General features: G+C 40.8%; 1 protein-coding gene across 3 annotated transcripts in view; it reads left to right on the forward strand.

The window, feature by feature from the left end:
* Nucleotides 1-24,592, forward strand: part of LOC144033377 (uncharacterized) — a 32,243-nt gene extending 7,651 nt beyond the window's left edge. Inside the window, exons 9-11 of one of the 3 annotated variants that reach the window (XM_077541425.1) lie at nt 4,670-4,764; nt 15,258-15,355; nt 23,833-24,592. In XM_077541425.1, coding sequence (XP_077397551.1) covers nt 4,670-4,764; nt 15,258-15,355; nt 23,833-23,971 — 332 coding nt within the window. In that variant the 3' untranslated portion in view covers nt 23,972-24,592. Of the gene's footprint in view, nt 1-4,669; nt 4,765-15,257; nt 15,376-23,832 lie in introns of all 3 variants that reach the window. The other 2 variants (XM_077541427.1, XM_077541428.1) reach the window with 2 other exon arrangements.

Here is a 24,592-nt window from a genome sequence, read left to right on the forward strand (position 1 = left end):
GTTTGAAAACTCGTCAAGTGTGCTGTTGTTTGACAAAATAAGCTTCATGGCAGAGGTCAATCCCTCGCCTAAGCCCGACAATTGCGCCGGCTCCAATTTCACACGAATGTTACAGTAGCACAAGGACAATTTTGAAGGCCTGTTGCTAGAAAAACTAAACACGAAAAGATCTTCCCTTTTTTTTTTGGTTTTTGCTTTCTTGTTATACACAAATGTGGAAATGCTAATCTAAGCTACGTTAGTAAGGATAGCTTATTGTTTGCTGAATAGCACCTATTTAAAAGTTTAAGTATCCCCAAAGTCTTTATTAATATTCTGGTATTAAGGTTGTGTCAGCTGTCAGGTTTCAGTATATTAATGGATTGTCTTTGAAGTAAATGTGATGCGCGAACTTCCGTTAGCATTAGCAAACAAACCTCGGCCATTTTGTGGCAGAGAGCCTTCAAAATTGCTTTTCTGGTTTTGATAACCATGAACGGTGTGATGGGAAAAGTGGAGAAACGTCACATACCAAGCTAAGCTAGCACTCCCTGATGTGGTCATTTAGTGGCTGTTTTCTTTGTTAAATGCTGCGTTTAATGTGAAAACAAGGTTAGTATACATCGTACAAGTACTCAAAAGGTTTGTGTTTGCGTAACACAGCTTCTCAAATAGAATTTGATGCGCTAACTAAAAACGGCCCTCCAATTAGCATTAGCAAAACTGCCGACCCATAGACCTACTTACGTTATTTTGTTTTCATAATGAATAGTGTTTTTGTTTTGGCAATAAGATGTGTGGAGAATGTTGACAAGAAACCGGACAGCTCGACGAAAGCTTGGCTAGCTAAGGGAAGCTAACATTCACTAATACTACTGGAGAGAAAGTACTTGTGTGCATGTGATTTTACATATTTGGCCAAAAAAGTATTAGCATATCTGCCTAACTACTTCTTACCTAAGCCCTTTTGAGTCAAACAGCCTTCAAAATGAATAATAGTTCATGTTTTGACATCCCTGAAAGATGTATTGAGAAACACTGGCAAGAATTTCGAACTATGTTAGGCTAGCTGATGAATGCTATAATCCTCGCTAATGGTGTCATCCATGTGCTGTTTTTTGTTTGTCACGGCACATGTGCTGAGTTCAATGTGAAAATGATGTTTGGAAACAATATAAAATCACCCAACAGGTTTTATTTCTATTCTGATATCGCGTGTTTGTTCATTCAAGGTGTGTTGTGCCGCTTTTTCCACCACTGCCAGCGGACACGTGCGGCACATCAAAAAGGCCACGTACAGATGTACGCAATTAGCAACATGGCAGACATTTTGGGGGAGCAAAGGTCCATAAAGTGGCAGATTATTATGCCTCATCTAACGTGGCTGGAGGGGCCGCGTGACATTAATGGAAGCGTTCCTTGAAGTCCGTGCTACATCGTTATCCCCCCCCCCCCTTCCCTTTGGCGCTCGCATGAGACGTTTAGCAGGGGAGGGAATGTCACTTGAGTTTGTCTTTAACGGTTCTAATATCAAACGAACAAAATCATATCTTTGCCAGAATAAATAAGAGAAGAGACAAATGAAAACATTTTTTTCCAACAAAATAAAAAGTCTTCAAGTCAAAAATAATTTTATGAGAATGTCAAACTGGTGTTTTATTTGTTTTAGCAAATTTTTAAATGGTTCTAATCATATGCAAATAGTCATGCAGTCACTTAAGAGAATAAATGCACAAAAGGAGAAAAAAAAAAATCCTGTGAAATATTTTTTTGAAAAAGTCTTAATTTTATGAAATAATGAAGTCCTTTTTTTTTTTTTTTTTTTTTTTTTTTTTTTTTTTTCCTTACAGAAAAGTCGGGCTCTTACAAGATAACATCGGGACATTTTTTTTTTTTTTTTTAATTGCTGTAATCTTCCAAGTGACACAAGTGTGGAGGTTTTTTTGTTTTTTGTTTTTGTGTTTTTTTGTTATTTTTGTTTTTTGTGTGTGTTTTTTTAGTAGGATAGCTGATTTTTTTTTCAAATTAAAAATATTATTTTTGCAAGAATACATATATTCTTTTCAAAGAAAAGTTATAATTTTACCTGAATAAAGGTGAAAAATTGAATAGTTTAAAAGATTAAATGAGGGAAATGATGAAGAAAATAATTTAAGAATAACGTTTATATATATATATATATATATATATATATATATATATATATATATATATATATATATATATATATATATACACATATATAAGATTTGTAATTTTACAAGAGTGGTGTTAGAAATTATTTTTTCAAAGTAGTATTTTTTTTTTTTTATTGCCATTTTTAAAGACTTGTAATCTTCAAACTCAATTTTATTAGAGAGCACTTTATTTTAAAAACAATAATGGCTGCATGCAAGAATAAATCTTTTTTTTTTTTTTTTTTTCAATTCAATTTTAACAGAATACTGTAAATGGAAGACAACAATTGTTTCAAAAATTGTATTTATTTTTTTGGTCTGGTCTAAAATCTGCACCAATAGACACAATAACAGGTGAGACATAAATTTGATTATGTAAATCTACAACGTGTATATCCTGACATAAATTTAACCTGATGGTCAGGTGGACGCTTGCTTTCATTTTATCCACATGTTTGCAATTGTACAAAATATGGCATGATAAACGCTTTGGCCGAGCATGCTTTCTAATCCCTTTTGGAAGCTGAACGTTCATGGCAGCACCTGTCTTTTATCTCTCAGTTATGCTCTTTGTGCCCCCCTGCCAAACATGTGGACCGCTTAATATCTCCAAATCCCTGCGAAGTAATCTTTTTTTTTTTTTTTTTTCTCTCTCTCGCTCTCTTCACATGTGCAGATGCATCTGCTGCAAAGATGCCGTGTGTGGGGAAAAAAAAATAAAAAAAAATACTTTGGGGTAATATAAAAGTACACCAGTATTACTGCAGCTTACTGAGTCTCTTACTATAGCTGTGAAAGTCTGTTTGTAGCATAAATGTATTGTGAAAAAACTCTTAAGTTGGGACACTCGTCAAGGCACCATTTTCATAAAACCGTATTTGTATCTGGACTCAAGTGACAAACAAACCCACCTTGCCCCTCCCTACCCTTAGTATGCGGCGGTGGCGGCGTGTGAGGCTAAACAAACAAAAGATGGCGACGTGTGACAGCAGAAGCCACTCAATCCACATCCACACACCCACCAAATGGTGTTGAAGAGGGGGAGAAAAATGGAGGAGGAGGGGGAGAAAATTGGGATTTCCATTCAGGGAATGTCAGCGGCGCACAAAGGACGGCCGCAATAACACTGGCACTAAATCACACTTAATGGACTTCTTCCTCAGTCGATGACATGACAGGCGGCGTGCGCGCTGACGCATGTTTGATTTTGTAGCACCGTAATGTGACAGAAAAGCAACGTGATCAATTCAATTTTTATTTTGTCATAAAAAGAATTGACTTATTTAAAATGAGTTTTTCTTCTTTCTTTAAAATGGTCAACTCGACATCAGCGCCAAAGTTGCGTCAGTCTACTTCCTTTTTTATGGAGGACCAAACCTGCCAAAATTCAAAATAAATACATGACTAAAAGTGAAAATAAAAATGAATATAAAGAAAATATAATTCGAAAATATAAATATAAGTGGAAATAAATCCGTTTTTATTTTCACTTTTTCACTTTTAGTCAATTTATTTTGTCATTTATTAATTTAGTCATTTATTTTAGTTATCTATTTAGTCATTTATTTATCTATTTATTTAGTTATTTATTTATGTATTTAGTCATTTATTTATTTAGTTATTTATTTATTAATTTAGTCATTTATTTTAGTTCTTTATCTATTTAGTCATTTATTTATCTATTTATTTAGTTATTTATTTATGTATTTAGTCATTTATTTAGTCCAGTGGTGTCCAAACTACGGCCCGGGGGCCATTGGCGGCCCGCCGTCCATTTTTCAGTGGCCCGCGACATGCTAAAAATGGCATTTGACTCAGTTCAAATGAAGTAAAAACAAAAATGTTTGGAGATGGTCAAAGTAAGAAGGGAGGGTGTCGAAAAACACAGGTGCTATTAAAGGTTATTTTAGCTAACTAAAACTAACGAAATAAAACTAAAATTCAAAAAACAATTTCGTTAACGAAATAAAATAAAAACGTAGATGCTTTTTAAAAAACGAAAACTGAAATTACAGTTTATGTTTACAAAACTGACTAAAACTACAATTATAGCAAATATGTCCTTTGTTTTAGTCTTTGTTGTGATTTTTAGTGGATTTATTTTTTATATAAACCGGAACAATGACTTTTGAAAGTATGTCAAACAGAAGTGACGTCATCTAGCAGCAGCCAATAGAAAAGCACCAAAAGTTATAATTTTCGAATTATATATATATTTTTATATTGATTTTAATTTTCACTTTTAGTCATTTATTTATTTATTTAGTCATTTATTTATTTCGAATATTAGGCAGTTTTGGTCTCCTCCATACCTTTTAGGCAATCATGTTGGCACATGTGCGCGCGCGCGCACGTCCATTCATGTGGCTATATGTTGGTCATGCATAGTGACTTTTCCAAGTTGTGGCTAACCTCGCTGACTCAGTATTAAACAAACACAGTCAAGCCATGAACCCCCCCCCCCCCCCCCACCCCCACCCCCCTACAATCAGCTTGTCTTATTCTTGGCACAGGTCAACCTTCCATTACAGTTCACTGCTGCTGGGCGGAGTGTGTTTATGTACAGCGTCAGCGTGTAAGGTGGAGGCGAGGACGAAGTTTCATGCCGGTGAGTTCGCTTATGTGGTTTGTGCATCACTTGGTCGGAAATTAAACTACTGTATACATTCAAAATTGGGGTCAGGGTTTGTTTGTTTTTTTGCTGCAGATTGAGGGAAGATTGCTTTAGAAGGGAGGTGTTTATTATTTCATTTTTTCATGTCAATGAGGTAAAAGTACCTACTAATAATCTCAATCAAAAAGAAAAAAAGGAGTTGTCTGTTTAAGGGAAGCATTTGTTTCCCTGGTTTATTAGAGGGGAGGCCTTGATTTTCATGGTCTAATTAGCAGGGGACCTTTGATGGTTGGAGATGTCTATTTGAGAGGGGTGGTCAATGAGGCCTTTATTTTAGTTTTGATTCTGAAAATAAGTATTGTCTATTAGAGGGGAGGCCTTGATTTTTGTTTGGACTTTTTAAAATGCCACACTCACCATCTGGTATATTTTCCAGACGACGAAAAAACAGGCATTTATTCCAAAGAAACATTTATTTGTCACCCCGATTCATTAGATACGAGACCTTTTTATTGTTTTTGATTTTTTAAAGGTGCTATTAAAATGATACGTGCACTATTCTAAACAAGTGTGAGTGCGCTACAGTACAGCGAGCTGCTGACGGAGCAGAAGCGTGCGCTCTGTTAGCGACTCACACAGGCACTTAATTGAAGCCAGTGATGTGTGTTGGATGGATGCTTGTCCTCGTGGCGGCCATTTTGTTGCGAGACCTCCCACGCAACCCAAAAAGGGGAAGAAGAAAAAAAACAACAACAACACATGCACACTAATCCAAGTACTGTAGATTGTTGTCTCTAATATCAAATAAGAAAAATAGCACACAAAAAACCTTTTGTAACACTTGTACTGTACTAGCCTAAAATTTCACATTTCAACCATAGACATTTACAGAAAATAGACTTTTGGTTTGTTTTGTGGGCACATTCCTATGTCTATCAAAAATCCATCTTGCATCACTAATTGAGTGAATAATGACATAGTTTATTGTTAGAATCAATAATATTGGGGAAAAGGAGTACCTGTGTAAAAATAACAATAATGTGAAATGTATATAAGAAACAAAAAATATGTATGAAAATAATTAAGTACATATAAAATATAAATAGAAATAAAAATTAAATGCAAATGTAAAAATAATAAAATATGTGAAATAATAAAAAAAAAAAAAAAAAAAAAAAAAAGTATCTCTCCAAGTGTGTGTTTTTTTTGTTGTTGTTGACGTCTGCACTTATTCATTCTGGATCTCCAGCAGAACTCACTGAGGTAACTGAGCAGTAGCCGCCATCATTTCTCCCCTCCACTTCCCTTCTTCTTCCTCTTCTTCGTCTTCCTCCGCTCGCCGCTCTCCTTGTGTGGTCCACCGCGCCGAGTCATTCCCAAACAATCGGCATTAATCCAGGGAGGGAGTGAAGGGGGGGCCTGGCTGGTGCGTACAGTACACACACGTACACGCACACACTAAGTGAGCGAGGCCTTTAATCGAGCTTTTACTCTCTTGCTCGAAAATGCTTGCGCATCAAAGACGACCGTTAATGTGTCGCAGTCTCATCAAAGAAGCCTTGGGAAAAAAATCGCTTCATCACTGAAGTGATCTCGCCGAGTCCACGTTTGCGTCATGAAAGTGTTATATACCAAATATTAGGGGTGGGAACCTCTGGCTACCTCACGATATGATACGATATGCGATGCAAGGCTCACGATAACGATTATCTCACGATATGACGATACCGCGATTATCCATATATTGCTCAGGTCACAAAGCCACGATAATCTACGATAAAACTAATCATAAAATAATAATAATAATAATAATAATAATAATAATAAATTAATAATAGTAAATATCAATAAATAATAATAAATCAATAATAAAAATAAAAAACACTAAAAAAATAATTTGTATTATAATAACAATATAAATAAATATAATATATAAATATATATAGGCCTATACAAAAATCTAAAATAAATAAATAATAATAATCAATAATAATAATAAAATTAAGATCATGAGTCTTCTTCACCTGAAGACTTGCGTCCATTTCCCCGCCACTCTTATGACGTGCTCCCCCTAGTGGCCCGCCAAGTAATTGCTGAATAAGTCATGAACAATGGAGGCGTTCTAGTGGCTTGTTATTAACTAAAAATATCACAATACTTGCGTAGATGTATCGATAATCTATTGGGAGACAAAGTATCACGATATCGATATATCGTCACACTCCTACCAAACATGATGATTGTGCAGTATTTAAAACTCCTTCACTGCCAGCTCAGATCAGATGGATCTTTGACGTCCGTAGCCGTAAATGGCAGTGAGTGAGCTCCTCTTTTTTTTTTTTTTCCCCCTCATTTGATTGTGTATATTTAAGATTAGCGGGTTAACTTTTCGTGAGTATTTCAGTAACTTTATGAAGCATTTGAGTCCATCCATGAGCGATTCGATGTTCAGAATGTGAATATTTTTACACCTCCGCTGATTTCCCTTAAGTTGTTGTTGTTGTTTTCCTCGACTACAGTTCTATTTCTGGTAGTCCCGTTGAGCAGGTCCACTACACCCCCCCCTTCACAACCCTGGCGAGTGGGCCCCGGGGCTTGTGGGATTAGCCTGCCCGATGCACTAGAAGGTCTGGAATGTGGACTTTTCCTGGCCAAATTGCTGTAATCAGCCATTACTCACCCGACTTTGCAGATTAATCACGTTTGCTAGGACTTAGCGGGCACACCGATGACGATGAAGTTAAGCACCCGTGGAACTGACCCCGGATGCTGCCAGTCCAAGTCGTATGCAAACGTCGCACCCGCTTAACGCGCTGTGGCCGCTAAGGGGCCGTCAAGAGCAACTGACTGTCGACAGGCTGGACGATTGAGGAACTGTCATGAAAAATAGTCCCGTTTTGATTAGCTTTTGCAAATGTTTACGTTCTTTTAAGGCCCAATTATTCAACCGGACTTCACAACAGGTGACAGTTTGCCAGATGTGATTAGTAATATGCTTCAAAAAAGTGGCCAACATACAATGGGAAACGCCGCAGCATGTAGCTAACAATTAGCATCTATAATTTAGGATGGTAATAAATAACATAGTAGCCATATGAATGATCAATAATTGTTTTTATTGGCAGAAACGGGAGTCTACCCAAAGCTAATTTTTTTCTCAGGGCTAATTGAGGCCTGGGCTGACTTAGCCCGCCTCGGTTTTATATGGGCTAATCACCAGGCTTGAGCAGCCATTAGGGAGTCACTTCATACATTTTTTTTTTTTTTTGGACACCACATCCGCAATACAGACATATACCCCCCCTTCCTTCTTCCGTCTGCCCGGGTGAAGTTGTGGAGAAGAAGCGGGTCACTTACTGCGTTACGGCCATTACCGTAATGAACGTTGGCATTGTTAATTGTTTTTTGTCGGGCCTAATGAGGTGAGGAGAAGTACGATGCAATTAAGAGAGGGTCGACTGAGGAAAAGGAGGAGGAGGAAGCCCAGGGAAAAAAATAAAAAATTGCAGCAAGGCGCTGGAGTGGAGAGATTGAATTGTCAGTGCGGGTTATGATTAGGAGGCGCAGAAGCAGCCATGTGAAGAAATGAATTTCATGCCTGTTGATTCCGTAAATTCTCCTGGAATGTCGGGATCCCTCTGGCAGACGCGGGGATATCAGAGGACATCTGAGCGGGAGAAGATAAACATCATCTCCTGACACAAATGATTTGTCTTTGCTTTCAGGTCAAATGATTTATTTTAGCTTTAAGCTTAATGGAGTAATCATCTTGTCATTCTTTCACCTACAGAAGATAGCTTGCTAACTGGTTATCTTGCTAGATGGCTAGCTTGCAAGGGCTGTTTTGCTAGCGAGCTAGCTAATTAACTAACTATAGATAGCTAGATATTTGGCTAGCTAGATATTTGGCTAGCTAGCTAGCAGGTAGGTAGCTAGGTTAAAGGTTAAATATGAACACAGCGACGTCTTTGTTATAAGAGGGTGTGCACACTTGTGCAAACGTATCTTCTTTCTTGAAAAAAAGTTTGAAAAATCCATTTAAATTGAGATGCCCAGGTTGAAAGAGCATTTGAACTGGGGTGTGTAGAATTTTTCTTTACACTGTATGTATGCGTTTTACACAGTGCCCCCTAGTGTTGGTGAAAATGTTACACAAATCCGTAGTCAGTTTTATAGTGTTAAAAATTGCAATAACAGATTAATTATTTTTAACAAAAAAATAAATTCCTTGGTGTGAACCGAATGAAGATGTGAATCACTGACAAAAACGAAAACAAAGATTGCTTTACAATACTTTGTCCTTTAGTATGTGTTTAACGTTTACAATAGAGAGAAATATCAGCCAATTTTCTTGCTTTGGTTTGTTTTTTAGGGGCGTGGGGGGCTGACTGTTTGAACATCATTATCTGTCTTATGTTGTGATATGTGGTCCTCTCATAGTCCAAGTTAGATGAAATATTAGATTCTGTTGTTGGCAGAAGTTATGTTGATAAAAAAAGAAAAAAGTTCTCTACCTTTAACGCTTGACTGTCACACTCAATAATGATAACAACAACAACAATAATAATGAACTTTGTCTGACATGCGGTCGGTCTAGCGTTGCCAATCCAATCTGCTTGTTGTGTTCATTGACCGCCACCATGTTCTTTTTCCTGTTCAATGAACCAACTCAATGCAAGTGCTGCCTGAGGCTCAAACGTCACCACAATGGCGACCAGAACAAGGCCGAGGCCTCTGAAGCTGACAAAAGCGCTGACACAGAAGGGAGACGCGGAGCGGGGCTGAACGCGGGACGGCCCGCTCCCTCGCCCGGGCAAACCGCCCGCCCGACCTCCCTCTCGATCCCGGGGCCTCCGCTGGGCTATTGTGGGCCCCGGCCACGACCTTCCCCGTCTTTTCCGGCTGGGGCCGGAGTGCTCCCCGATGGCCCCAAACGGGATTAGTCCCTGCTCATTCTCTGTGCGTTTGTGGGCGTTACTGCCGCCAGGCTGGACGGTGGTGCTTTAATTACCTCGCCACCAGGGGGCCTCGCAGCTGCCCTGTGGGTAACGAGCTCAGAGTGGGGAAAAGCTTCTGTCTCGGCATGGGAATAATCCTGAAATACTGCCGGACTGTACGAAACACCGACAAACCTTTTTTTTTTTTTTTTTTTTTTTTTACCTCGGTGCTGTTTTAGTAATCCACTAACATTTAAATCGGTTTTCTCTATACACCAATCCGACGGCGGGGATCCAGTAATGGCCAGGCGTTGGCATGCGGTGTCTGATTAATGTATAAATGGCCGTCATAACGTCTGATCTGTTGGCTTTGGGGCATTTATGCGGATTCAACATGTTGAATTGACCTTACCGTGGCACGTCCTTCCCCGCCCACATTGTGCCTAACTCCGACATTGTTCAGGCAAAATTAGCGCAACTGAACGGCGCTCTAATGCAAAAAGTTGTCAGATCATCTTTGTGTTTTCTCGGTCAGGTATTTTTAGGACGGAGATATTTCTCTTCGAAGCAAGCAAAAGGAGGCTTTAAATTTTTGAGTGAAGGGTATCTTCACTTTCTCACCATGCAATTTTGCCCAAAAACAAAAGGAAATGCGCATCGCTGTCTGCTGCTCCAGATGTAAGGAAAACCGAAGTTTTTGGACATTATTCCTGTCAAGCAAGGTAAGAATGAATTGATATGACCTCATAGTTTCAATGTTTTGTTGATATTTATCGTAAATAGTAAGTCAACAAACGTGTGGACAGTTAGCTTCCCGTATCGTTAGCCTTTGGCTAAAAACATCAATGGAGAACATGACAATAGCGAAGACGTGGTCGTTTCTGCTCATTTTGGAGGGATTCAACTGGTCGTGTGTGCAAAGTTTGTTACGTTGGCATTTATATAAATAGTAAGTCAACAAACGTGTGGACGGTTAGCTACCCGGAGCTATCGTTAGCCTTTGGCTAAACACAACAATGGAGAACATTACCTTAGCGCAGCTGTAGTATTTTCTTGTCATTTTGGAGGATATGGCTGGTCATGTGGTCTTCCACAAAGTTTGATCTAGCGCAGACATTTTTCTTAGTTGTTTGAGGGTTTACGGAAGGGAATAATCCGGACAGCGTCTCTCTCATATCTCCCTTACACGAGCCGTGACTACAGCAGGACGTCTGTTAGTCGATCGAAATAACGGCTTAGTCTTACACAAACCGTGACTACAACGTTTGAATCTCATTGATTTTTTTTCTTGGCTTTGAGCAGCCACGAAATGCACTACCGGGAGCAGGATTGCTTTTGTTTGTCCCCAGCAAAACGCACTTGTCGTCGCAGACATGACGTCTTGCGTCCTGATTAGTTTACTGGGTTATGCGGGCGTACTTTACGGTGTCGGACAGTCGTGACATTTGATCACTCTGATTGGCCGTTAGCTAGTGAATTAGCGTGCATAGATGCTAATTGTTAGCTTGTGTGCCTATTTTCCATTGCATGCTAGCGGGTGCAAAACCGCGAGTACGTGAATGCTTTTTGTGCCTTTAGAAAAAATAAATACATAAAATATGTGCCTTGGCTCTATAAATGTTGGGAAACACCTATTTATCCTGAACAACAGCAAGCAATGTTTGTGTTTGTCTTTTAGTGCTGCACCTGCCCAATAATGAACAATGCAAATATTCACGTTCCGACAGCCAGGAATGACGTCGGCGACACCAAGGCTCGGCTGGACACGTCCACTCCCCGTTTATGCAGAACCTTGCGCCACAATAACTCACTTAAGTGCTTCCCGCTTACGATTCACATGCAGAGCCGCGATATAAAACGCGGACAGTGTGGGCCAGTTTTCAACATCTGGACTCGTGCTTCGTGACGCTGTTTGTGAGTCAGGGTATGTTGGCACATTGTGCTAATGTGCGTGTGTGAGAGAGGGGGTGTGTTTGCGAGTGGGGTCCAGAGAGAGCACGGGTACACACAAAGGTAGGCCTGTGAATGTGACCAACTGTGGAAAATTCCCGGTCGCTGCCGTGCCAAGACGTCTTGGACTTGTGAGGCGGGTTCTTGTGAGGAATGTGAGAGGATGCAGTGCAGTGCTATTGCAAAAGTGAGAAATGTGCACACAAACATGACTTTTTGTCGCCACTAAATCATGTCTATTGTGTACTATTTACTTTGTATGCAAGCACATTGTTGTTCAATTTCTGCATATGAAGAAGACAAACAGTGGTGCATTAAGGTACAAGTGATCTGATTTATGAGTCTTTTGAAATTGACATGCGAGCGCAGACATGCGTTCTATAGTGGCAGACTAGTTAGCACAATTCAACCTGCTTCACAAAGCAGTAGTTTGGCTAAACAGTGAGCATTTCATTAAAGAAAAAAAAAAAAAAAGGTTCAAGCTGTTTAATGCCGCTCCAAGTTGAAAATGATAAAGATAAAACTGTGAGAATTACACTTTGTGTATTTAAAACAACGACCTTGCTTAGCACTGGCTTAGTTCACTAGCTTGATACTAATGCTAACACTTTTAAGTAAATGAGATGTATCTATCCTCTCAGGCTCTCATCGATCTGTTTTGCTAGCTAGCTAGCTTAGTTATCTAGCTAATTAGCTAGCTATCTTAGCCAGCTAGCCAGTTATTTATCTTGGCTATCTAGCTATCTTTCTTATCTAGCTAGCTCTCCATCTTAGCTATCAATCATTGCTATCCATCTTAGCGACGCATGAAAATTACAATTGTCCTTGGAACGTTTTGGGGGAAAATAAGCCACCTTCTTGTGAAGTGTCACAAGAAGAGGGACAGCTAAATGTTCATTGGCTAACATTGAGGAAAATACACTGTGAGGATAAAAGCGATGGGACAAATGCAGGAAGAGACAAGTGAAGCAAATATGGACTTGTCCCATTACGTATTTTCCGTACGGCGTGTTAACCTCAAGCACACATCCGGTGTAACATAACATCTTGTATAGTATCATGGTGCACGCTGTGTTGAAACTGGAAAATAAGCGACTTTAAATGATGCTCGTGTATAGTGAGCTGTCGCTGTTATTTCAAGCATGTTAAACCTCCCAAAAATCTTCTTTGTGTCCATCCAAGCTGCCTCGTTGGGCCTGACGCTGCCCTCGGGCTGTTCACCTGCTTGCCTGGCCTCACGGTGCGTGCTGCGTGCGTCCTTGTGTGCTGCCGATGCACGTGTGACCTTCCAGGAAGATGCCAAAATAGTTCAGCCCACCTGCAGTCCCTGTTAGGACTGCAGAACTTCCAGGAAGTCATAGACTAATGAGGCCCATTTTTTTTATGAATCATCAACTTGTATTAGCGAAAAGGGTGGTGTTTAGCCATTAGCGTTTATTAAACACGCTCAATCGCGTGTGAAAACATCTCCGGGCGGCTGCCATTTTGCGCCTCACTTGATGCTTTGACGGCCAGGCTTTAAATTCTTTTCACTTCCACAGACTTAATAGGGACGATGGTAATGTATCATATCATCCATCCATTTTCTTGACCGCTTATTCCTCACAGGGGTCGCAGGGGGTACTGGAGCCTATCCCAGCTGGCTTTGGGCAGTAGGCGGGGCACACCCTGGACTGGTTGCCAGCCAATCGCAGGGCACACGGAGACAAACAGCCATCCACACTCACAAGCACACCGACGGGACAATTGGGAGCGCCCAATTAACCTGCCATGCATGTCTTTGGATTGTGGGAGGAGACAGGAGTAACCGGAGAAGACCCATGCAGGCACGGGGGGAACATGCAAACTCCACCCAGGAAGGCCGGAGCCTGGACTCGAACCCAAGTCCTCAGTGCTGTGAGGCGGATGTGCTAACCAGTATCATATTATGTTAGATCATTTTGTATCATAGCTTACTTTACCATGCAAACAAAAACACCTGAGCTACTGTGTACTGTACTTCTTTCCGTAGGTGCTGCTGTTTTGATTAGCAACTGAATTGAAATGGGCTCTGCACTAAAGCCTTTAATTCTTGTGTGTGAGGTGTCTATTTGAGAGAGGCGGTTTTTTTTTGTTTTGTTTTTTCACAAATCTGCTTGGATACACCAGCGCTACCGACTCTCCCACCAGGAGCTGGATCGAGACCCACTTGCATCTGGTCTTGCTTATATAAAAGGCTGACCCCCCCCCCACCCCTCAAAAGCGCAACAATCATTCGCTGCGCTTTTCCTGCGCGCCGACAGAGCGACACGAAGACAAATGGCGACTCGTTTGCCGTGCGGCTGGCGTGTGCAAAGAGGAAGCACATGCACAAATACATAAATAGACGACACACACACACACGCACACACGTTTGTAGGCATTCCTGCAGCACCTGCACCCACTTAATATTTAGCTGGGAGAGGGGGAAAAAAAAAAAAAGCCTGTTATGTTTGTTCACTGAAGGAAACAAGTTTGGTTTTAATTAGAGCGACTGCCAAGTGCTGAGGTAACTGCCTGCCTTTCTTTTTCTCATTGCTTTTTTAAATGTGAGATATATTCTTTAAAGGATTAGGATAAAAAAAAAAAAAAAAAAAAAAGCATTAAGGGCCAGCATATACGTGACCATTTGTGATGAATGTGTAACCTTGCCCTGGCAAGATGAATTCTGGCGGTATTTGTGAGAATTCATCTTGTACCGCTCCCGCAGATAACCGCCGTTCCCGAACTACTGGTGGTTTGGACCAATCACAAAGCGACATTATGTTTGGGGGCGGGATATGCAACTGTGACGAAACCAGGAAGCAAGCGACGACGCCGGGGCTAAGAAACAAACCTAACATGGATGAATGGACGCTACAATTAATTCTGTTTTTGCACATTTTCACCCGTGGCCGTGATTGGTTAAAACAAACGTGTAAATCGTCCAATCAGCTCGAATTATTGTACAGAACGTCCCGCCTTTTCCCGACCGCAGTACTATTGGGTATTGCTAGGTTAATGAATGTGAGTATTGTAATACAATTTCTGCGTCCTTTTTAAATTACCGTCATCAAAATAAATGGGATCATTTTAAATTGTTACACATTGAGGGCCTTTAAGAAGACAACAAAACATAACCGATGCTACATTCAAACACACCTACTTTCTGTTTAATATTTTTACTTTTGTTGGTAAATACTGTAAAGAGTTGGTAGCTTGTTTGAAGGAAGTTGTTGCATTGATACGTTTCTGCCACTTTGTTGTGACCTTTGGGAGCTTAAGACAAAAATGGCAACTTTCTACTGTCTTGACAAGCATGGCTTCTTGAGACATAGTATGTATGGAATTTCATGTTGCGAAATAAAACCGAAAAATTCAACAAGGAATTTTAAACCAAATGAAATAGACAAATTGACCCCTTCAATGTTCACTCAAAAAAAGTCGGACTTCCTGTGTCTTTTCAAACATGGCGTCTTGAGACTTTTTTTTTTTTTTTTTTTTTTTTGCAGATCTTGTCATGGTGGACATTCCGATCAAATTTCATGATGCAAATTCAATTTACCGTTTTAATAACTGACATGCATCTTGTTTGTTCTCCAGGATGGAGGGCCAAGTGGGAGGATCCTGATGAAAAGCAGACACTGGAGGACACGATACCGGCCGACGCTGACGCAGGTTCAAAGTCGAGCCAAGCCCCGGTCAGTGTAATTGCGCTCAGGTGTGTGTCTCGTGTTTAAAATCTGGAAGAGATGAATTACAAAAGCGGAATAAGAGACATCACTCAGCTCTCTTGCTAAAATGACACAAATGAGATCATTGGCGCTTCAGCGACATTTAATGGATAATTTACAAAATACACGCATAGTGCAAGAGAAGAAATATGGATGAAGATGCAAAAGGTTGTGCCAGAGGTTTTTAAGGACAGTGTGACATCATTTTATGACGAAACACTGGACCACCGTGTTGTGTTGAAAGAGTGACCAGTACTGGCTGGACAAAAGCGATAGTTGTAATTGCATGGTTAGACTTTAGCTCACCAGTGACCAGTGGCGTTCCTAAGCAACTTGGCACCCTAGGCAGGATTTCTGATCGTGCCCCCCCCCCCCAGAACGTGTACAACTTATTAGACCAACCACAAACCGGATCTTCACATCTCTGGAATTTTAAAACCACAGTTGCAGTGCAAAATTAATAATGTAATAATTGTACTACAATAAATCCCTGTATGGCAGGGGTGTCAAACATACGGCCCGCGGGCCGGATCAGGCCCACAAAGGGGTTTAATCCGGCCCGCAAGATGACTTTGTAAAGTAAAAAAAAAAATTGTAATGTCGGACCAATTAATCAGCCAGCCACAATAAAATATATAAATTTGTAATTTCACAAGCAGTCCCCAGATGAGTAGTGTAACTTTGACACGGAATCGCCGTGGAAGTCATTATTTTACACACAACTTAAAGTTATGGTTTGTTTAAAAAAAAAAAAAGTGTTTTTTTTGTTTGTTTGTTTTTAATCATCGACCAACATAAACGTGTTAAATACGACACAAATTCAATTACTGGTAACACAAATACATATGACAGGAATTAACGTCCTTATAACTTCAGTAACTGTGCCACACAATGCATTCTGGGAACTATATAGATGCAAAACAGGTAGATTTAACACGTCCGGAACTCATACAGGCAAAGAGTTGCCGCCTTTCATTTGCATTCGTGTTATTATTTTAAACAATAGATTACAGTTGAGCTCCGTAATTTAAGGGCTGGCCCAAAAATCTCAGAAATCTGCGTATAATTGATGGCAATTGTTTTTAAGTTATATACCATTATTTTACCGATTCGGCCCACTTAGTAATATATTTTCCTCCATGCGGCCCCTGAGCTAATATGAGTTTGACACCCCTGCTGTATGGGATAATGAGAGCTAGCAAAGAACAAACTTAACTGTTTACATCCAACCATTCAGAGTTTTATCTCAGTATCATGAATCGGGACTTGCAGAAGTTAGGTTTACATTTCACAATTTTTTTTTTTTTTTTCTTGTGTGCTTTGCTTTCATTTCATTGTTGATGGTTCTGATAACTGGTTCTTATGATGCCGACAATCTGAGTAGCACTCAGTACCTTTATGAGCGAAAATTTATATTCACATTCTTACTGATGAAATCTGCATTTAGAGCATCTCCCGTGCTTATTTTATACTTATTGCTACAACCGGGGACGTCACACAGTGGTATTTTCGCTGTAGAAGAAGAAAATAACGTGGAGAGTATGCAGCGGAAAAGTCAACTTACTGTAAATGTGGTAACATAAGATGGCCGCCACCGGCTTATTTATTGAGGACACAATCAAAAATAGAACCCCCCACCGACCCTCATCATACACAAAAGAACATAAACGTACGTCACAGATCTGTTTTTAAAGACTCCAGAGTAGACCTTGACCAGGTCGAGCCGAATTTGGGCTCAAGTTCCGATCCGCGCAGCAGAAATGTCCACAGCAGGTGTTCGCGCGGATGTTTTAGTCATTTCCTGTCATATGAAATTGAAAGTGCACACAAACCGCAATCCCGGGACGCAAACATCAACAAGTGGAAAAAACATTTGACGCCGTCGGAAAGTCAATCAGGACTGTTGGGTGGCCGCCGCTCCGCCGCCGCTCCGGGGGTGGCCCGGCCTTGTGAAGCCCCCATTGTGACGTACAGTGTGAGCACCAATTGTAACCGGCTCGAGTCAGGTGAGCCGAAGCCTCAGGACACCGAAGGTGAGCTGGACGTTGGCCCAGAAAAACTCCAGCTGGGCTCGTGTGCGCGGCGGACAGGCCCGTCTTTGTCGCTGATCGGCGGGTTAGCAGCTGCAAGCTGGGGAGAAAAATTGGATCTATAATTCAAATCATACAAATTTGAGGATGACCTGAAATTGCACGTTTTTTAAATTTTAAGATATTTTTTTTTAAGTTATGTTCTTAGAGTAAGTTTCGTAGTTTTATATTATAATTTAAAATACTGTTTTAGTTTAGTTTGTTTAATTGTTTTAGTATTAGTTTTTTATATGTAGTATGTACTGATTGCAAGATAAAAAAAAAGGATGAATCAAAATTGCACAATTTTTTTTTTATTAAATTTTTTAAAATATGTTTTTAGAGCAAATTTCTTAGGCTTAAAAATGATTAACCAAAATGACACATTTATTTTATTTTATTCTTTTAAATAAGTTTCGAAAGAAAATTTCTTCGTTTTATTTTTATGTTTTGGTTTAGTTTTTTATTAGTTTTAGTTTTTTTATATATGTAGTATAAGAAAGGGGGGGGAAAAAGATAAACCGAAATTGCACGTTATTTTATTTTTATTTTTTCAAGTTTCAGAGGAAGTTCCTTAGTTTTTTTTAAAATACTGTTTAGTTTAGCTTGTTTTTTAAAAATTAGTTTTAGTATTAGTTCATTTTTTTTTAGTATATGTAGTATTTGCCAAGTGCAAGATAAAATAAAGGGTCACTAAGTATTGTGCAATAAACGTCCTCAAATAAACCTCAAAGCTCTTGTATGATATTAATTGACAAAAACGGAGAACATTCTAGCTGTATTTATAGTTATTTTTATAAATGTAAATGTAAAACATAGCTTTAGTTAGTTCATATTGTTTTAAAAACATTTTTGTTTTCATTTCAGAATTTTTTTCCCTCTTAATTTGAGTCTTTTTCGTTTGTCTGTAATAACAATGTCAGCTATATAACTCATGACAAGCTATAGAAGCATAAATGCTCTTCCGTAAAAGTGTTTAAACATACAATCCAAATGTATGTCGTCTCGATTCTCTCGATTTTGAAGTACTCGTACTAATACAACCATCAGCCGTCATCACCGCAGTCCGGTGTCCTCTCCACGCACCCCGAACCAAAACAAATCATCGCCTTTAAATACACCCGGAAACATTCTCTCCGCGCCCAAGAGATGTTCGGAAGCATTGGGGGGGGGGGGGCGACCCAAAAATAAGCCCGAGCTTTTCCAACGGGGACGTTGCGGGGAATTCTGTTTATGAGGTGCGCTCAAGTAGCGCCCTGTCCCGAGCTGATTCATGAGCCGGGGTCAAGGCCTCGCCAGCGTAGATCAGGTTCTCAGTTTTGTTGCTTCCAGCAGCTGTTATCGCGTTTAACAACCCAGCTGTCCCCATCCCGGACTTTTGGGTTCATCGTGGGCAGGCTGCGGGATGGCGCCGCGTCGGGGGAAACGCCGACGCGCATCCGGGCTGCCTCCAAGCTGGCAGGCTCGACCGGGGTCTCGGTGGTCCGGCCTCGTTTGCCCGCTTGCAACCGCACGCGCGGGCTTGTTCGGACGCACGACGACGCTTCCATTCAGCTTGTGGACGTCACCAAGCCAAGTCCATCATGGTGTCAGTGTGACAAAAAAAAAAAAAAAAAAAAAAAAAGCGGCGGAATGACTCATTAGCTCACTTGATGCTTTATCAAAGTGTCTTTTAATGGCAGCCAGTAGAGTGAAGCGAGCGACTCTTTTGATCCGGGCCTGTTTTCCGTGGCCCCGCTGGCCTCTCGTGCCCCCCCCCGCCCCCCTATGTGGCCCCACGGGGGACGGCCTTTAGAAGGGGAAGTGGCGATCTCAGATGTCTTGAAAGCTCGGGTTTGCTCCCTGATGCTGACATGAAATTTTTGATCGATGATTAGCGCCCCCGACAACCGTCTCCTCCACCTTCCTCCCTCTCGTTCGCCAAAGCGCAGCCGACTCCAAAATGTCAATGATGTTAGTTTAGCCATTGTACACGGCTGGCCGCATCTGAATGGGCGACTTGTACCCGGGCCAGCCCCCCCTACAATGGCCTCCTTTCTCACCGCGACTTGTTCTCAGCGTTTGCCTCCTTCACGAGGACAAGGCTGTCTCTCTCGCTCTCTCGTTTTCTCTCTCTCTCTCTCTCTCTCTCTGGGAGTAAATTAGAAGCCAGCGAGCAGGAGTTGGATTGAGGGAGGAGGTTTGGGGGAAGGTGGAGCGTGACCGAGCATTTTTATTTTATTTTTTTTCATAAGCAGTAGGGGTGTTAAAAAAAAATCGATTCGGCGATATATCGCGATACTACATCGCGCGATTCTCGAATCGATTCAATAAAAAAAAAATGATTTTTTTTTTTTTTTTTTTTTTTTTTTTTTTTTTTTTTAAGAGCTCAGAATTGTTCATTCGGTAGTCTTACCGATTCAACGTCCTATCATCATTGCCTTTTTTTTTTTTTTTTTTTTTTTGTGTGTGTGTGAATCGATTTTTAAACTTCCATTTTTAATGGCAAAATATTCAACAAAACGTCTGACTTCGGGTTAGGATTCACACCTTGAGCATGGAAGAATGTTATATGAACGGAACATGAAGCCTTAATATTTTATTTTAATGCTGTTCAAACATGAAACAGATTACAACCTCTATAAGACTGAAATTTCAGATAAATAAATAATACATTTTCATATAAATTTTACACTCTACAAGCTTACTGATTAGTATTTTCTAAATTTGAATGAAAAAAAAATCGCAACAATCGACTTATAAATTCGTATCGGGATTAATCGGTATCGAATCGAATCGTGACCTGTCAGGTACTCGGCAATTCACACCCCTAATAAGCAGAATTGTTACAGTGTGAGCGGCGGCAGTGCTAAGTCTGCCTTTCACCGCAAAGCTAAGCTTGTTGGACACCCTAATCAGACAGGAGAAGAGTCTGTCGAGGAAATGCGGATCAAGTCCGGGAAAAGTGGAGAAAAAACCTTTTCATACCGTTGGGATCACTTGACAGCAATAAAAATACCCAAATTGTGAGTTTTCCTGAAGTGACCCAAAATTTCTCAACAACCTCCAACTGAGGTGCCTGAAACAGGTCAAATAAAATTGCCGACTTAAGTCTGCCTCAAGTCGAGTCACGTGACTCGAGTCCCATTCGTCATCCGATGTCGTATTTGAAAATGTGCTGACGTTTGCGTCGCCTCCTCTTCTGCGCTCCTGGCTCTGCTCAGACACGTCCTCCCCGGCATTCCCTTCTTTCAGAGCGAGGTCGTAGGTCAGGGACCGCGACCCACCCCGGGGGCCAGGGTGAAGGACCCCCTTCCCCTCGCCTGTGTGAAAGAAGGCCCGCTTCGCTTTTGCCGCCTCTTTATTTTGTACACACCTGAGTCCCTTCCTCTTGGGCCCGCAGATCCGGTGACAAGGTGCAGAAAGAAAGCAGCCATATCTGGTTTCAGCACATTTGGATTGTTCGCATGGATCGATACATCATCCACCCACGCTTTCTATGAACCCTTTGTGCTCACATAGGTTTGTTGGGCCATGTTGTTGATTAGCATAAGTTTGCAAATCTCAGACTTGGCGCACCCCTGGTCCAATAGACACACACGGAAAAAAAGGTGATAGGCACCTTTGAGACACCAGAAGTTTGACAAAAGTTTCTATAAGATTACTATAGGCATCCACAAAGGTATATATTATGTTTTTTTGTTTGTTTTGTTTTTGGATGGGGGTGCGCCATCACCGCTTAGAGGGGGACTGTACCCTGTAGGGGTGTGAATTGCCTAGTACCTGACGATTCGATCCGCATCACGATTCACAGGTCACGATTCGATTCGATACCGATTAATCCCGATATGAATTTACAAGTGGATTGTTGCGATTTTTTTTAACTCAAATTTAGAAAATACCATTCAGTAAACTTGTACATGTACACTGTAAGATTTGTATGAAAAGGTATTATTTATTGATCTGAAACTTATAACCGTGAGTCACTGCGCTAACTGGATGTTAAGGTGGCCGCATGCGGTTTCCAGACGCACTTACGCTTTGAAAACATCACATTTTGGCTTGCTCCAGATATGCTCCTCCAAAACAATCCTCTTTGTTATCAACGTCTGTCCCTCTTGTGTTCATTTCCTGTTTTGAATCCCCGCTCAGCCCTCAGCCGAAAAAAAAAGTATGAGAGCATAGCTGTTATTTACGGCCCCTGGGGGGGGGATACCTGTCATCCTGGATGCTCGGTTGCCATTGCCATGGCGACTCCCAAATTCCACGGAGCGCAGGTCCCGACCCCCGCCGGTCCCACCGCCTCCCACTTCGCCATAAAGTGACGACCCCTGACCCCCACACCTGCGGACATAGGTCGCAATGGTCCATTAGAATGTGTAGGAGAGAGCGCAAATAACCCCCCAAAAAAAAATGTTTATAGGCCCAAGGTCACCTTCTAGCAGCTTTTAGCCTTTCCAAGCACTCCCTCGCAGAAAGCCACAAGACACCAACAGTCATCTTGAGCTGCTTTTGTAAACCTTTCTAAGCCACACCCCCTTCAACTGTCTTAAACTGGTTAAAATCAAACTTACAAGATGGGGTCTACTTTGTCTCAATCGATAGCTCCGAGTCTGAGCTAACAAGGATCACTTGCGAGGTTCCTCAAGGGGCCATTCTTGGACCACTTTAAGATCTACTGTATGTGCTTTCTCCTTGCTCTTTCTCCTCGCCGCTGGGACCAAAGACCATAACTTCTGTTTTCTTCTCATTGAAATTCAAGAAATTTAAAGCCATCCAGGCTTTGATCTCCTCCAGACAGGACAAAAGAGGCCTCAATGAGAAAGCGTCAGTTTTACTAAGCGGGACATAGATCTGACTAGGGGTGTGAATTGCCTCGTACCTGACGATTCGATTCGTATCACGATTCACAGGTCACGATTCGATTCGATACCGATTAATCCCGATACGAATTTATAAGTCGATTGTTGCGATTTTTTTTCATTTAAATTTAGAAAATACTAATCAGTAAGCTTGTAGAGTGTAAGATTTATATGAAAATGTATTATTTATTTATCTGAAATTTCAGTCTGATAGAGGTTGTAATCTGTTTCATGTTTGAACAGCATTAAAATAAAATATTAAGGCTTAATGTTCCGTTCATATAACATTCTTCCATGCTCAAGGTGTGAATCCTAAAAAAAAAAAAAAATCGATTCTGCCGATTATTGAATCGATTCGAGAATCGCGCGATGTAGTATCGCGATATATCGCCGAATCGATTGTTTTTAACACCCCTAGATCTGACTGTCATCCGCTAGATCTGTCATACTTGCACATTCATTCATTCCTTTATTTGACCAGTAAGAAACTCAGTGAGATGAAAAATCTCCTTTCCAAGAGTGACCTGGATGACTAGTCCCATCAATATCAGCTAAAAACAGCACCTATTTACCTATCTGCAAAATATAATGAATTAACTCATTTACTGCCATGGACGGAAAAACACGTCAAATGATGCATTTTTTTTTTTTTTTTTGCTGGTCTGGCAATGAATGTGTTAAGGATTTTCCAGAATAACGTGCTCATGCTTTGATTTTCAGTAGGCTAGCTTACTGTAAAGTTGTCTTTACAGGTCATGCGTTTTAGACACCACACCCAGTCTTGCACATGCCATACTTTGGAAATCCAATCTAATTTACCAATTCAAAAACTTTAAAGGTTCAAAGGTGACAGTTTGAGTAGTGAACGCAGTATTCACTCCTTCACAATGGCAGCTTGCTTTATAGAATTAGGTGAGATGATGATACGTTTACATTGTGCTACAGTTCTGTAGCATCACTTTTGTTACATGATGCTACGTCGTATTGCGTAGTGTTAGTTCAAAACACATTTCAACGAGTGAGTTACATGGTAGCCAGGCCAGAACCTTCCGCAACGCGTCCGATACCGCCGCTCCGACTGGCTCGGTCCGCTTGTAATGAGGCAGACGTTTTTGTTGGCACGTGCCAGTGAGGGTCCGTGCCAAGATGCCACTCTGGACCTGCCGCCCTCCATCTGGAACCCTCCACCTGCCCGTCGCCGCTTGTTTGGCTTCCCCGGGGGAAACGCCGTCCACCCGCCAGCTCGCCCTCGGGCCAAACCACACAAGCCGTCTGCCCCCACAGACACGGATCATCAAAATGTTATTCCAGAGCAAACCTCGACACAAAGTGGAGCCCCGGAGTTCGACGCGCGCTCGGACTGTCTCCATGACGACAACGTTTGAAGGGGAGACGGTTTCCCCTGACTGGGAGACTATTCCAAACAATCTGCTCTTGATAAAATGATGAATTTATTTGTTGATTGGCTCTCAATTGCTCATTTTTCCATGAGCTGTTTGTTGGGTTCTCATGTGTGTCATTTGTCTCTCCTTAGGTGTCAGCTTTCCACCGTCTCATTAGCCCGCCCTGCTCCTCATCTGCGGTTATCATGGAGAAGCCATGTAAGGTATAGATTTTTTACATTTAGTTTCTTCTTTTGTACTTTACACAATATATGTTGCTTAACTTTTTAAATGCTGATAATTGCTGAGATTTCTTGGCTAAGCTACATTTTGGCTAAGCTAATGTTTTGTTGCAGCATACCCGTCTTTATGCTAGTTGCTATGCTATGCTAGTTTCACCTTTTACGTTATGTTTCATTTTGTTACATTATATGACATTAATTATGTAGTTTTATACGGTTACTGTTATGTATGTTATATTACGTAACATCATGTTATATTTGATTGTATGCTATTTTTCGCTACGTAACATTACATTCATTCTATTATGTTCTGTTATCGCATTGCATTTATTGATGTTTGCACGTCATTTGTATTCATATTATTTGTTTTTTTGTTCCTCTAACTCAGTGGTTCTCAAATGGGGGGTAGGTGTAGCCACTCCAGAGAGATATTAAAATATATTTCAAAAGTATATGTAAATAAGCCTGGACTCGATCTTGCATCCTCAGCACTGGGAGGCGGACATGCTAACCCGTCACCCACCGTGCTGCCCTCAGAAAAATATAAGTTCATAAAATGAATTTTATATTCAGTTAGGGTGTTTAATTTCAATGTCCTAAAAACCCAGCATCTCCCCCATACCAGAATGGTTCGACCCAACTTGTCATATGCCACCTAGAATCACCTGTC

The sequence above is a fragment of the Festucalex cinctus genome, chromosome 13 (assembly GCF_051991245.1).
Source record: "Festucalex cinctus isolate MCC-2025b chromosome 13, RoL_Fcin_1.0, whole genome shotgun sequence".
NCBI classification, from domain to species: domain Eukaryota; kingdom Metazoa; phylum Chordata; class Actinopteri; order Syngnathiformes; family Syngnathidae; genus Festucalex; species Festucalex cinctus.